This window comes from Phalaenopsis equestris, unplaced genomic scaffold, assembly GCF_001263595.1.
Source record: "Phalaenopsis equestris unplaced genomic scaffold, ASM126359v1 Scaffold001349, whole genome shotgun sequence".
Classification (NCBI taxonomy): domain Eukaryota; kingdom Viridiplantae; phylum Streptophyta; class Magnoliopsida; order Asparagales; family Orchidaceae; genus Phalaenopsis; species Phalaenopsis equestris.
In genome coordinates, this window is record NW_018165788.1 from 33,665 (window position 1) to 50,076 (window position 16,412).

General features: G+C 35.2%; 1 protein-coding gene across 7 annotated transcripts in view; it reads left to right on the forward strand.

Moving 5' to 3' along the window:
- Positions 1-14,735, forward strand: part of LOC110034119 (omega-6 fatty acid desaturase, chloroplastic) — a 45,045-nt gene extending 30,310 nt beyond the window's left edge. For 4 of the 7 annotated variants that reach the window (XM_020738393.1, XM_020738394.1, XM_020738398.1 and 1 more), the window contains 8 exons: positions 12,277-12,506; positions 12,619-12,762; positions 12,991-13,142; positions 13,303-13,425; positions 13,552-13,729; positions 13,836-13,954; positions 14,082-14,196; positions 14,402-14,735. In XM_020738393.1, coding sequence (XP_020594052.1) covers positions 12,277-12,506; positions 12,619-12,762; positions 12,991-13,142; positions 13,303-13,425; positions 13,552-13,729; positions 13,836-13,954; positions 14,082-14,196; positions 14,402-14,563 — 1,223 coding nt within the window. In that variant the 3' untranslated portion in view covers positions 14,564-14,735. Of the gene's footprint in view, positions 1-4,655; positions 4,727-11,336; positions 11,800-11,879; positions 12,139-12,276; positions 12,507-12,618; positions 12,763-12,990; positions 13,143-13,302; positions 13,426-13,551; positions 13,730-13,835; positions 13,955-14,068; positions 14,197-14,401 lie in introns of those variants that run through there. The other 3 variants (XM_020738397.1, XM_020738396.1, XM_020738399.1) reach the window with 3 other exon arrangements.
- The last annotated feature ends 1,677 nt before the right edge of the window (positions 14,736-16,412 follow it).

Here is a 16,412-nt window from a genome sequence, read left to right on the forward strand (position 1 = left end):
TAAATAAGGTTTAGGGTTTATAATTAAGATTGTTAATAATATAAGTATGAAAATATTAATTATTTCAAAAAGTAAAATTTGATTTGTGCATTTTAATTTGTGTGAAATAATTGCAAATTGGACACCCCTTTTAGGTAATTTCGACATTCCGGACATTCCTGTTTCGCCGTCGGAAGCCGGCGCAGTCCGTTGCGCCGTCGGAAGTCGTTTTGACGAATTCATCGATTTGCGTGCCAAGTTTCTCGTGTCGAAAATATGGCAATATGAATGTTCTTTCCTACCAAAATGGGTATCCCGGACGCGTTGGCACAGTCCAATTTGTCGTCGGAGGTCATTCGGAGATGTTCGTATTTTCACCCGTCCTTTGGGCTTAACTGAAGTCTGATTTCGTGAAGTCCGATTTCGTGTAATTTCGTGAACTTTGTGTATTTGATGTGTGTATGTGACGAAAAGGTCGTGACGATGTTTTCCTATGGCTTGAAGTCCTATCGGGAACTCTTCCCTTGAGTCTTCGCAAAATAACTCATAACTGCTCGTTCATAAGACGATGGTCTTGTGCCAAAGATGCTAGACATCAAAGGAAAATAGGAATTGGCTAGAATTTCTAGAAGGGTGAGTCTCAATTCTAGTTTTCTAAGATGGTCAATAGGAATTTCTAGAGCTAGAATCTAGGTTCTAAGGAGGAGAAGACAAGACCTCACAAAAATGAGGTCAACAACATCTTGATATGGATAATATTATTCTTGATGAAAGAGCTCATTCAGATGGAGAACAAGTCAGCACCTCTTCTAGGTCCTCTAGGAGGGGTCGCATGAGGAGTAATGTTTAACATTCTGTGTTGGAATATTAGGGGAGTGACGTACCCTTCCTCCCTTAATAGGCTGAAACATTTATGTAGGGTCCACAAGGTTTTCATTTTTACAATTCTTGAGCCTCTTGTTTCTACTAACAAAGACCGGATTTGTAGGAGATTTAAGCAGTACAAAGTGTTTTTCAATAAAAATAATAAAATTTGGATTTTTTGAAAGCATAACATTGATCTTACTATTCTGGAGGATGAGGAACAATTTGTTTTGCTTCATTTTAAGCTGGATATCTACTCCGCGTGGGCCACTTTTGTGTATACTAGCTCTTTACTTCAGGATAAATACTATCTCTGGCAAAACTAGCTCTTATTGGGGATGCTATTCATGATAACTGGTTTGTGGAGGGAGATTTTAATATGATTATGACACATCCTGAAAGAAAAGGTGGAGGGAGATGCAACTCTAATTTGATCAATCGTTTTTGTGATAAGATCAATGAAGTGGGTCTCTTTGATCTGGGATTTACGGGTCCTCCTTTTACTTGGCGAAGGGGAACCCTTGCCCAGAGGTTGGATCGTTTTTTTGGTAATCAACACTTCCTCAACTATTTCTATGTCTCTAGAGTTCTTTATCTAAATCACGTTGCCTCTGATCATAACCCCATTCTTTTTTCGCTTGCATTCACCGTTAAGTATGTTTCTTATCACTTTAAGTTTCTTAAGATATGGATAACTCATGATTCTTTTTCGGATCTGATTAAACAAGAGTGGAAAATTGAGTGTGCAGGTAACCCTTGGTATATTTTGTGGCAACTTCATAAAAAGATTGCCACACAATTGCGAAAATGGAATTTAAATGTGTTTGGTAATGTTCATAAGAAGGTCCAAGAGGCGCAAAGGATTGTTGATAATCTCGAGGAACAGGTTGTTTGCTCCCCGCAGCTTGTTGATGAGTTGGCCTCTGCTCACTCTAATCTTTTGGAGGCTATCTCATTAGAGGAAGGTCTTCTTCAACAGAAAGTGAATGACACTATTTTTTCTAATGCCAACTGCAACACTAAGTACTTTCTTGCTTCCATTAAGCACAGGAGGAATATCAACACTATCCTTAAAATTAGATCTCCTTTTGGAAGTTTTCTTACTTATGATGAAGACATTGACAAAAGCGCGGTTGATTATTTCATGGATCTCTTTATGCCCAATTCTCACGTTCTTACGGTTAATGCTTCTCTTTTTGATAATGAACAGGATTATGTTTCCTCTTGTTCCCTTCATAATATTCCTACTGAGCAGGAAATGTTTAATGCTTTCAAAGATATTAATACCAACAAAGCTCCCGTGCCGGATGGTTTTACTGCCTCCTTCTATGTCTCCTGTTGGGACATTATCAAAAGGGAAATTATTCTTGCTATTCAAAGTTTTTTTCGTGGGGAAGATCCTGGTAAATACTTTACCTCTTTTATGATTGTTCTCATTCCTAAAGGAGCTGATAAATCTACCTGGGACAAATTTCGACCCATTTCCCTCGCTTCAGTTATTTCTAAAGTTTTGAGTAAGTTGATGCTTTCCAGACTTCAACCTCTTCTTCCCACTCTTCTTCCCAAGATTATCCCAAGATTATCTCGCCTCAACAGTCGGCTTTTGTTAAAGGTCGTGAGATCACTGATAATATCCTACTTACTCAAGAGCTTATTGAGGATCTTGATAAGAAATGTCGTAGTGGTAATATGATTATTAAACTTGATATTAATTGATATTAAAAAGGTAAAAAGGCCTTTGATACGATCAATTGGGATTTCATTATCAACATTCTGCATGCTCGTGGCTTCCATCACAACTTCATTTCTCTTATTAAAAGATGGTTACATAATAATCGCTACAGTGTTATGATTAATGGTAATACATATGGTTTCTTTTCTGCTCAAAGATGCATTAAGCAAGGTGATCCTCTATCGCCGACGATTTTTATAATCGCTTTTGATTATTTCTCTCGTTTGATCAATGAATTGCAGCAAAAAAAGTTGTACACGCACTTTCATCATAAGTCTAAGGTTTTGGTTAGTCACCTTGCTTATGCGGATGATATTATCATTTTCTCTAATGCCGGTAAAAACACTATTAAGTTGTTGATGAAGGTGCTCGAGGAGTTCCAACAAACTTCCGATTGATTTTTAGTAGAGATAAATGTAATCTGTACTTTGGCAAGTATGGCAATCGCTTTGTTACTTCTTGGGCTACTTCTTTCACTGGGTGTCACTCATCTACTCTCCATCTCAAGTATCTTGGTGTTAATTTGTTAAGTCGTCGGAAGCAAACTCAATTTGATAATGTTGTTGAGAAAATCAAGTCCAAAATTGAGGACTGGAGTAATATATTCATATATAGTCTCACCTTGCTCAAAAGTGTTTTTGGGCCAGTTTGGGGAAGCTTATAAGTGTTGGCGGCGTTTTGAACGCCACTTCACTGTTTGGAAAACACGTTTCGGCAGTTTATCCGTAAATGCGGTTGGGTTTTTACACTAAACGCAGGTCGCGGGTCGAACCCTGCGGGCCACCCGCTGGTCGCATTTCGAGATAAGCTACTTATCTGGATAAGCACAAGCTGCCCCAAACGCACCCTTAATTAGCATACATATGTATGCTTTGCAAATTCTCAAGCTTAAGAGGAGCACTCAGCACACTTTAGAGATGATTTTTAATTGTTTTCTTTGGCCTGGAAGTCAATCTAGGAAGCATTGGTCTTCTTTTGATAAAGTTTGCAAACCCTTGAAGGTTGGTGGCTTGGGGCTCAAAAGTCTTAACCAAATCTCTGAGATTAATATGTGTAAGTTGTGGTTTAAATTTCGTTCGAATGACTCCTTATGGGCTAACTTTTTGCATCAAAAGTATTGTTCCCAACATCACCCAGCTTTGGTTAATTGGAAAGTGGGTGACTCTAAGATTTGGAAAGCAATTATTAAGGCTAGAACTATGGCTTCGAGGTTCATTTTTTGGGATGTCGGTCAGGCAACATCTCGATATGGCATAACCAATGGGGTCCGGAGGATTTTACTTTCCCTCTACAGCTTGGGTTTTCAAATGACTTGATGTGTAAGTTGTGGTTTAAATTTCGATCGAGTGACTACTTATGGGTTAACTTTTTGCATCATAAGTATTGTTCCAAACATCACCCGGCTTTGGTTAATTGGAAAGTGGTTGACTCTAAGATTTGGAAAGCAATTATTAAGGCTAGAACTATGGCTTCGAGATTCAGTTTTTGGGATGTTGGTGAGGGCAACATCTCGGTATGGCGTGACCAATGGGGTCAGGAAAATGTTGCTTTCCCTCTACAACATGGGTTTTCGAATGACCTGCTTCTTTCGGATTTGTGGCTTTATGATAATTGGGATGCCAATAAACTTAATCTTGTTTTTGGTGAGCAAGCTACTATGATATCTAAAATGCCTCTAAAGATTACTACTAAGGAACGTCCTATGTGGAAATCTATTGGCTCTCTTTCTCCTACTAAAATGCTTTTTGCTAACCTTTATCAGTATAGTGGTTGGAGACGGGGCCATGTCATTTGGAATCGTCTCATTTCACCATCCATTTCTTTCTTTTTGTGAAGGTTTTTTCTCACAATGCTACCTTTGGATGATATTTTGAAGCTTAAAGGTTTAAAATTGGCATTCCGATGTTATTTATGTAAAGGGGATTCTGAAACAATTACGCATCTTTTCTTTCTTTGCCCTTTTGCTGCAAATGCTTGGGATATTTTGGGCAATTATTTTACTATTAAATGGCTGAATTCTTCTTTCATTGCTGATTTTGTTATTATTTGGAGAAATGCAGCTCAAGTTGATAAGAAGTTGTCTTGGTTTCCTCTTGTGGCTCTTTGGTTCATTTGGGCGGCGAGAAATGATGTTAAACATGGCATTAATAGGTGTGCTCCTTCTATTACAGCTTCTAATATTATTGCCCACTTTCATCGTGCATGTCGGGTTCTCTGCTTACTGGGTATCGCTGATCGGACTAGGTTGGGTAGGAAGGCCATCTTTTTTAGATGGCAACCCCCAACTTTAAATTCGGTCAAATTCAATTTTGATGGTAGTTGAATTCCTAGCGTGGCTGGTGCGGGGGAGCTTTTTGTTGGAACCAGTTCGGGCTTTGTTTGCTTTTCTTTGCTTCTCCGATACTGGCCTCCTCTCCTTTAGAGGCTGAAAGTTGGATTTTTTTGTTGGCTTTACAGGCTGTAATTCGCCTCAAAATTTACAAGATTACTTTTGAGACAGACTCTCAAATACTTATTGATGTCTTCTTCGGGGCTTCTAAGCTTCGGTGGGATTTGATTCACACTATGAATAGAGTTTGGGATACTATACATAGATACAACTTGAATATACATTTATCCTACATTTATCCTACATTTATAGAGAAGGCTATATATATATAATTTTTTTCTCTTACTTTACTATCACATCTATAATGTAAATCATCAAAAGTTGAAAGTTTTGCTTAACTCATTACTTTTTTTTGCAAGAATTCTTACTTTTTTATAATTATCGTGAACCTCAATGGTACTCAATGTCTTGCTCCTTTAGAAGTACTTATTTGTTTTTTTTTTTTTTGATAAGTTTTTGTACTAACTCCATCAAATCTCTTTGATAGTGTATGCTTTATTTTTAAGCTCTACTAAAACTGTACAATAATCTTCTTATTAGTATTTGAATTTGGTTCAAATAAATCTCATGGTGTCAACTCAAAATAAGCATTTTCTGTACTTACTAATGATTAACTTCGACATATTAGACTGAATTTTTTTTGAAATCCTTTTTGATAAAGATGAATTATGTCATCATCATGATATCACATTTTAAGCATGAGCAACTGATCTTATTTGGTGATACATTTTAATTTCCCGAGAATAAAAAATTTATGAACTCCACACCACTAATAGAATCAGTACATAGGTGACCGTTCCTATATAAATGATGATAGATTCATTTTCTATCACCAGGCTTGTCTTCTATTTTAATTAAAAGTAAAATAAATTTATAATGTCAGTCATCAAAAAGTCACACTAATAAATTTATAGTGGTTTCAATTAGCTTGGCCTGCATATGCCCTGAAAATAGATAATTTCCATATTAGCCTATACTACTTATCTAAAAATAAAATGTAGTTTAATGAAAATGCCTCATCAGTCTAACCAAATTATGAATCTTACAATTGATGATTAAGGGAAACTATATTCTCTGCCACATATTATCTCAAAAACTTGAACTTCAACATATGTATTTGTATTGCATGTATTTTTCATGTCATCATAACCTATCACTGAGCATCAAAGGAAAAATATGACATAAGTAGCTAGAGCATTATTTTTTGAAGGATTAATTAAGGCAAGTACTTGGTTATCTTTATCATATATTTTTAATCGTTGTAGTTAAGTTTCTTTAGGCAAAACTAATGATTCTAGTAATTTCAAGTTCATGTATTAATGAAAACAAATCTAGAAAATTAAAATCTTAGTAAAAATTTTGATTTTTTTTTTTTTTTTTGTTCACTTCATGCATTATACCTTGTTACATATATATAATAATTGAAAGTAAACAAAATAGGAATCCCTCCAAAATTTAGGAAACAATAGGAAATATCTAATAAAGGAAATATAATAGTGAAATATATTTCGAGGAAAGGAAAAAAATTCCTTCATAATGCTGATTGACACTTTCCAATACTTCCCATCAACCTGGGTTGTATATATTATATTTTAACTTCAATTCATCATGATTGACTATTAGTAATGCTTTGGTGAGAATATCACCAGTTTGAAGCCATGTAGGAATATATTTGAGCTGAGCAATTCCATTGTTTACCTTTTCTGAGCTGAAGTATGATCAATCTCAATGTGATTTGTTTTGTCATGATGCACATGATTTTTAACTATCTTAATAGTTTCTTGACTATCACTCAATATCTTAATTGAGTTATTCATCTCAACCTTAAGTTCCCTTAATAGGCTTTGAATCCACAATTCCTTGCATATTCTTAGTGAAAGAGCAAGATATTCAGATTTTGCAATACTCTAAGTGACAACAACTTGCTTTTTTACTTATTCACATGACAAGATTCTCTCAAACATATGAATAGTATCCAATGGTTAATTTTATTTGACTTGCCTCTCCTACCCAGCTTCCATATGTGTATATCTCAATTCACATTTTTTTCATATTTTTTGAAGAGCAAATCATATTCATGGTTCATCGTCAAGTATCTCTGGATTCTCTTCATCACTTTGAAATGATATTTATTTGGATTTTTCATATGCTGACTAACTACACTTGCTGGTGTGCAATATTGGGTCTTGTGTGTGAATGATAAAGTAGTTTGCTCACGAGTTTTTTATATCTTCCTTTATCAATTGTACTGCTTTCTTCACTTATGTTTAGCATTTTGTTAGAATCCATGAGTGTATTAGCAGGTTTACACCCAAGGATGTCAATTTCACTTAATAAGTCTAAGATCTACTTCCAGCGGGACATGATAATTTGTTTTTTTTAGACCGACCCGCCTCCATTTTTAGAAAATATCAAAGATTCCCGATGTCTGTGATTTCAAATTCTATTGCAAGCATCTTTTTTAGTTCGATAATTTCTTTAAATCATCATTTATTAAGATAATATCATTTATATACACTATGAGAATAAATAGTGTGATTAGCTTGACTCTAATGATGTCCTTTTGTAATCACAGTCTTAGTAAACTAGTCAAATCAAGTATGAGTAGATTGCTTCAAGCCTTATAAGGACTTCTTCAGTTCACAAACTAACCTATTGTTCAACCTTTTGTCAAAACTCGGAGGTATAGTTATGTAAAATTTTTCATGAAAGTCCTCATTCAGAAAGGCATTTTTGATATCCAATTGGTATGGATGCTAATCTTGATTTATTGCAAGAGATAGTAGAACCCAAACAATATTGAGCTTGACAATAGGTGCCAAGATTTCCTGGTAATCAATCTCAATACTTCAATTTTTTTGTATTTAATCATGAATATTCATTTGTAGCTTATAGGATTTCTTCCATGAGGCACCTTTGTAAGCCCCAAGTGTTATTATTTTCTTGAGCCTGAATATCTTCATAAACTGTCGGTTTACATGCTAGAACCTTTGGAGCCTTATGAATAGAGTTTGGAACTTGCACACTATTTTGTAACAAAAATCATGTAAGATTGTAACAATTTTCCATAAGATTATATATCTTTCAATTAGATGATTATTACATCTTCAAACATGATAAGGAATCCATATCATTATGATTATTAGTTGTTTGACTTTGTTCGGATTCTTGACAGTTCTTAATCGACATGGTGTCCTCTACATGCTTAGTGGTTATTTTTCTTCTGGTATAGACACGAAGCTCCCGATCACTAGTGTCATGCTGAGCTGAAATAGAGACAAGTGGGGCAATTTCAGTGACAGTTTGGTTTTTAATGTGGAGCTGGTTGAGTTGTAGGATTTCGTTCAGTTGTTTGAGTGACTAGATTTGATTCAATTTGAGTATCTTGGAGAATGTTCCAAATTTCATATCCCCTCAAGTTCTACCCCTTTATTTTAGATTTATGAAAGTAAGAATGATTGTCAATGAAGGTGATATCCATGGAGTTATATATATTTTTAGTGATTTGAGAGTAGCATTTGTATCCTTTTTGGTTGGAGTAACTGAGGAAGATAGTTTTGAGAGGTTTGGGATCAAGTTTAGTGCAGTGTTGTTGCTGTATATGAGCAAAGACCGAACAATCAAAGACTTTCAATGGTAAGTCGAAAGAAAAGTAGCAAATAGGTGGATAGAATTCCAGAAGTACTTTATGAGAAGTGTGAAAATTTAGGATAAGACTGGGTATTCTATTGATAAGATATGTGACTGAGTATGATTTTCCAGCAAATGTGTTTAGGCACATGATTAAATATTATAATATCATGAGCCACTTCAAGTAAATGTTTGTTTGTCCTCTCAACGACCTCATTCTGTTGAGCATCGTCACAAGAACTTATATGGATGATACATTGCTTGAAATGAAGATGAAGAATGGAATTAAAATATTGTTTAGCATTAATAGTTTTAAGAGCTTTAATTTTTTTTTAGAATTGAGTAAGGATCATGAAATGAAATGATTGAAATATGGTGGCTCATTCAAATTTTTATTTCATAAGGAATATTTAAGCTGTTCTAGTATGATCATCTATGAATGATTGAATTCATTGTGCTCTGTTTATATTTTTTACTTGGGTGGGTACCCAGATATCGCTATGAATTACAATAAAAAAATTGAGGGTTGGCACTGTAGTTTAGAATATACATGTATTTTATGTGTTGCAAGTTGACACATTTAAAATTGATAGAAATCAGACTTTTTATTGATAAACTGATGTGATTTTTTTTTCAATATAACCAAAATTTGGATGATCAATACGATAATACCTTAACATGACTTGATTTTCAACTAAAACACTTAGAATTATAAACTAGATTAACAAAATTTGAACTAAACACAAAAATACAATTTGATGGATGAATGAACAACCAATGAGATTTTTTTTTTTTTTTGGAGCAAATATAGATCATCATGCATTTTAGCACTGGCAATCATTTTCCTCTAATCAACTGCCTAAAAATCACAAAAGTTGGAATGAAATTTAGTCGCACAATTTAAGTCATGAGTAATTTTGTTGATTGAGAGCAGTTTGTTGTCTAATTTTGGAAAATAAAGAACAGAGCGAAGGAAACATCTTTTGTCAATATGACTGATTCAGTTCCTGGTACTTCAAAGAAAGAATGGTCAGTTGCTCGAACTGCAGAGTGACTAGTGTATGGGTTGTAATTTTTGAAGGCATTGATGCCTTCCGTAACATGATCTGAGGATGCGGAGTCAAATATCCAAGCTTTTAGTTTATTGCTTTGAACATTAAGGGTATAGGGTAAGATACCTTGGTGTGGGAACAAACTGATCGGTTGCACGGTAGAGGATTGTGGTATTTGTCGATAACTATAACCATAAATTAACATTTTCTGCAGTGCCTCAATTTGCACCTTAATGAATGGACTGAATTCTTCATTGTTGTTTGTTATGACAACTGTATTTGCACAATTCCTTTTATGACGCCTTCCATTGTATGACTTCCAATCTGTAGGTTTTATGTGTAATTTTCAACATATTTGCTTCACATGATCAGGTTTCTTACAATGATCGCACCACAGTCTTGAGTTTATTATTCTGAGAGGAGTTATGAGCGTACAAGGTTGACCCTTCAATAGATGGTTTGGTGTGATTATCTGTCACCATTAACTTCTTTTTGTTTTTCTATCTTTGAACTTTTGTAAATGCCGCACGGATGGTATGAAGGGGTTTATTAAGGCTAAGAAGGAATTTGATTGTCCTCATTTATTCAATAATTTTCTAATACAAAGTAAAGTCATCAATGCATTTCCGAGAATGAACCTCATACGTGTTCAGTTGCAGCAAACAACATGTGAGTATTTAAATATTGAGTAACACTTAGTTCCCAATATCATAGATCATGTAGTCTAATCTTAATATCAAATAATGCTTGAGGAGTTCTTAGTGCTAAAGTAGGTTTCATGTGCAATCTGTTATATCTCCTTATATATTTTATAAAGCAGAAAGTTTTTTCCAATCTTTGTGATCTTGTAATCTATTAACCATGACATAACCAAATTGTCGTTTGTTTTTCAGGCCCTAAATCAGATCTGTCATTTATGAAGCTGAAATTTCACCTATAAGACGTCTATCTTTTCCTTTGTCGCATATGTACGTGAAGGCAAATTGTAATCATTGAAGAAAATTATGGTCATGCAATTTATGGTTAATGACTTGGTGGGATGAGTTATCAGGTATGATAGGTACCGAAGATGTAGGCTTAGATCTAAAGGTGACTTCCTGGGGAAGAAGATTGTGAGGCCATGCTGTATTTGACCATGATAAGGTTGTGATGCCCGAATTGAGAAGGCCTGCTGCTAGAATCAAAGCGAGAGGAGTTTTCTTAGTTCTACTTCTTGATTGGACAAGCAAACAGGAACTAGATAGAGGACTTTTAGTTCGACTGTTTGGCTAAGCGAGCGAACAAGAACTAGAGGGAGGTGTGGGGCGCTCAGTTTTTATGAGTTTGACACTGGTGAGAGATCTGGGCTATTTGTAAGTAGGAGACTTGTGAGACGGAGGCTAGGGCAAGCTGAATCATTTGCTGCTTTAGCGAACCAGAGAGGAGATCTGTGGTATGTTTAAACAGAAAGTTGATGTGCGGTCTATTCAAACAGAAGAGCGTTCCGTGGCTTGTGTATTCAAAAAAGAAGAAAAAAAAAAGCATAGTGTAATTATTTAAGTAAAGTTGTGCCAAACTAATTTGCTACTAAAATTTTTGTTAAGTTAAATCTGAACTAAATTAAGTAATAAATTAATCTTAAACTAACAGATAATCTAAATTTGCTAAACTAAATCTAACTTAAAGCTAAAGTTAATTCTATGTTAAACTAAACTATAGCCTAAAATTCATTAACCTATTGCTAATGTTAAATTTGTGTTTAAGCAAGAATGTAACCTAAATTTATGTTAAGCCTAAATCTAACATAAACCCATTTTAATTAAAGTATTATTATTATTATTATTTTAAACTTTAGCTTTAGGGTGACAAGAGGAGTGACAAGAGGTGGCAACCGGTAGGTGTAGAAGGTCTTGGAGAGGTCGACTGAATGGAGGGATAGGAAGGGGAGTGGAGGAGATGAGTAGGGGGATACGAGGTGGTGTGGGTTACCATGATTTCAACCAAGAAGGCTCTGAGAAAGTGAGAGGCAAGAGGTAAGATGATAAAGTGCTTCATGGGGCAGAGACATGCACATCAGTTGTCAAAATAGTGGGGAGAAAAAATGGGTATTAGAGCATGGGTGGTTGTTTTATTATACTTTTGTGAGCAATCTCGATGCCAGCTGCAATTAATGGGTAGCTTTTAGTGTCTTTTGAATGCTTCACTTACTCATTTTGCTGAATAAAGTTTGTGTAAGCTTGTCCTTTGAAAATAGGTTTCATAGGAGTGGGCAACTGTATCCTGGAAAACATATATTAAAGCCATGTCCGTGGGCATATGTTGAAGACCGAGTCTTATGGAAACTCTTTCACCAAGTTTTTAACAAGATGAGCATCGTCTTTTGGAGGCTTGATTAGGATAAACAAAGGACCATCTTGCTGGTATAATCAGCATTAACAAAACTTCGTGCTTAGCTATGCACTATTGTTTTTTATGGTCCTTTCCGGTCGACCTACTGAGTACCTAATTTTTGGGTAAGCATCAAATATTGAATTAGTAGATAACCATACTTACCAAGAACTTAATCTGCTTACAATATACACTTATTTTGATGAAGATGTGTTTTCGTTATTAATCTTAATTCATTTGTATGTTTTTTTTTTTTTTGTTAGACATGCATTGTTTAGCAGTTCATCAGAGGAGGAGACACTGCCCTATAATTTTTTCCAGCAAGAAATTGATTAAAGTTGTACAGGCTTCTGTTATCCCAATTTCACCTTCTTTGCTAGCTAATGATGTTCAAAGAATCGATATGTGTAAAACTTATGGCTTTATGAAAATTGGGGAAGCAGTTCCCAATAATGTAACTCTCAAAGACATCATTACAACCCTCCCAAAAAAGGTTAGTTAACATAATAAATTTTAACATCATTGTTCAATCTATGCCGACCCAAAAAGTTGGGATCTGGCTAATGATAATCTCGAGCCAGTCTAACGGAAAGTCTTCTTTGAAGGTATTTGAGATTGATGATATTAAAGCATGGAGGTCTGTTTTGGTATCAGTTGTTTCTTATGTTTTGGGAATTTTGATGATTGCAAAAGCTCCATGGTACTTGCTCCTGCTTGCATGGGCATGGACTGGAACTGCTGTTACGGGGGTTAGTTTCTCTCAGCATTTTATTTATTCAAATTATGGAGCAATTACAGTTTAGATCATTATGCATTTCTTCATAACCACAGCTCTACAAGTTATTCTTTTCTGCTCTTTTTGTTTTTCATTTAATTTAATATATATTTGCGTACAGCTTTTGTGATTGGTCATGATTGTTTCATAAATAGTTATTATATTTTTTTCTTAAAATTTTTTAATAATACTATTACTATAGTTTTTTGTGATAGGCCATGATTGTGCGCATAGGTCCTTCTCAAGGAATAAATTGGTGGAAGACATAGTTGGAACTCTGGCTTTTTTACCTCTCATTTATCCATATGAGTCTTGGCGCTTCAAACATGACAAACATCATGCCAAAACAAACATGTTTGTCTCCGTCTGCTCTTATATTTTTTTTCCTTGTTGTTTTTTTTTTTTTGGATAGAAGGTTCTCATATTCTACATCCTTAAACATGTCCATCTTGTATGTGATAATCTTTGGATTGTGTAGATGGTAGGGTAAAATTGATTCTATCTGATCTTCCAGGTTATTAGAGGATACTGCCTGGCATCCAATTTTTAAAGAGGAAATTGATGCATCCCCGTTGCTGAGGAAGTCACTAATCTTCGGTTATGGTCCACTTAGACCTTGGATGTCAATAGCTCATTGGTATCTAACCAACTGCCATCTTGTTGAAATTGTATATGTTTGATAGGATTTCATATACTTAAATTGATCCATCAAATATTCACAAAATATTCATTGATTTTAATTTATTATCGAGTGCAATGTTAGGTTGATGTGGCACTTCGATTTGAAGAAGTTCAAACCAAATGAAGTAGGTCGTGTCAAGATAAGCTTGGCATGTGTCTTTGCTTTCATTGCAATTGGGTGGCCGTTGATTATTTATAAAACTGGCATTGTAGGATGGATCAAGTTTTGGCTCATGCCATGGCTAGTTTATCACTTCTGGGTATATTCGTCCTGTTGTTCAAGTTCTTTTTTTTTTTCATTTTGAATAAAACATAATAGTTTTAGAAGTCCACAATTACTTATCTTGATATTTCCTGATTTCGTAGATGAGTACTTTCACTATGGTCCATCACACTGCTCCTCACATACCATTCAAAGCATCGGATGAGTGGAATGCTGCCCAAGCCCAGCTCAATGGAACCGTCCATTGTAATTACCCTCGTTGGTGTGTCTTCGAGACTTTCTCCATCCAATCCTCTTTTTATGTTATCACTTTGCTGCTTATATCATGCTGACCTGGTCTCTTATTCGACTGATCAAAATTGAAATTTCTGAAAAGCAATGTCTTGCAGGATAGAGGTGCTGTGCCATGATATTAATGTGCATATTCCCCATCACATTTCCCCAAGAATTCCATCCTACAACCTTCGTGAGGCACATCTTTCACTCCAACAAAATTGGGGCAAGGTGCGTTTAATATTTTAATACCTATTTGGTTTTACATACATCAAAAAAAAAGAAAATGGGTTTTCACTGGCATGCCATTAGAAATATTCGCTTTTACATGCAACTAAGATATGGCATGTAGCATATTTGATATTCTGAGAAACGAGATACTGTTTCAGTAACATATTCTAACACGGAAATTTTTATTGTTGGAACCCACATGAAGTATCTGAATGAAGCCAACTGGAACTGGCGTTTGATGAAAACGATAATGACCACTTGCCATGTATATAACAAGGAAAAGTACTACATTCCCTTCGAGGAGATTGCGCCGGATGAGTCGCAGCCACTTGCGTGCCTCAGGAATTTCATGCCGGATCATGCATAGTCTGTTCCATTCTTTGATGCCAGCATGGGATAAGCACGGGTTATTTACAAGACGATTCAAGGAATATCATACACAATTGTTTTTTTATTTCTTTTTTTTTTCCTTTTTTTTTTTTTGGGTATAATTTCACAATTTGTATTGTTTAGCCCAGACGCTTCTGACCTGAGATTAATCCACAAATTTTATTCTATTATTATTATTATTATTTGTACATGTTTAGATATTTTAGAGTTAAGAAAGGCAAAAGTATACCGAAAATGTCTTGGGCATATTGTATAAAAATCATCTTAATCTATTAGAATTAAATGAAAATACGACGCTAAATAGGACACATGGATGCCTCAAAGGCTCACTAAAGATCAAGGATTAACAACTAGATTATGTTAGTCGGTCGACCCATATCTACCAAGCTCGGTCGATCGAGTTGATCCCGTCGATAAGAAGATAATTAAGCTTAGTCGTCGAGTGAGAAAGTAGCTGGATGATAAATCATACATGTAAAATACTAAAAATATCACTTTATGACACCCCATTGATTTTTATTGCATTATATTACATGTCCTTTGACATTATATCTCATATCAAGTCATCCACTACATGAATTTAGCTTACTACCAACGGTCTAATACTGTCGGTAATAATATTTAAATCGCCAGTGATATATTTACCGACAGTCTCGCTACGGTTCATTCGACGTAGCAAAAATGTTTGTTAGTAATAAAATTACATATGGATTTATCGATGGTTTATATTTATCGACGGTTATCTGACGTGTAGTAATCTTTGTTGTTGATCTAAGACTGTACCATGTTTAACCATAGCTTTACCGTCGTTAACATAATTGGCATATCTATCCTTAGGAAAAGTTGCACTTTCGTTAGAAAAATGTCGCATCTTTGTCGGTAAAGTATAGCATAACCATTGGTTAATCATGGAAAATTACTGTCGGCTGTATCTGTAGAAAAAGTGCAACATTCTATTTAAACTTCGCTTGTTGGCTCGTCTGAAAACCATCGACACATAATTGAAGTGTCATAAGACTGTCGGTAAGCTGTCGAAAACCTGTAATATTAGGAAAAAAAATTAATGCTCTCCTTCAACACTATAATTTACATACCTGGAATTGTAACAGTAAAATCTTCATACAACACAACACAACACCGTAATGAAACAAACTAACATATAAACCATATGCATAAATAAAATAAAAAATATTAAATTAAACAAAAAAATGAACAATTGTCATATATTGTTCGTGACCCATAAGTTGTTTAACATAAACAAACATACAAATAACCACTCAACTCATCCTCCTCTGGTTGTTTGCCTTTTCTACAGTTTAGAACACAACATCTCTTAGATCTCTACTTTCATCCTCTGCTCTATCTCTGATCTCATGGTGGCTAGGTGAGTGCAGACCTTGGCAACAACCTGGTGACAAATCTCCTTCTCATGTGCAATGGAAGTAGATGCACCAGATGTGCTAGACGTTGGGCAGACAACATAGGTCGGCACCTGGGACACCAACCCTTAAACATTGTCATTCTTCCTGCTGCCGACAACCTCCCTCCACAGGTCGTACTCATAAGAATAGTGAGATATGTCAAACCACTGCCCGACTGCTTGGATCAGCTCTCCTTGAGCCTCTTAAAGGCCTCCCACAACAATTATAATTAATGAAAGTTGGAGACTAAATAAATTTTGTTAGTTATATGAACTTAGTACCAATTAATCTTGTGAATTACTTGGTCACCTGGGATCTGCTGTTCACCCATGACTGATCCGACTACTGCTTGTGAGTGCACGTGTAACTCCGCAACGGTTGGCTCTCGTCCTTTCTCTAGAGTCT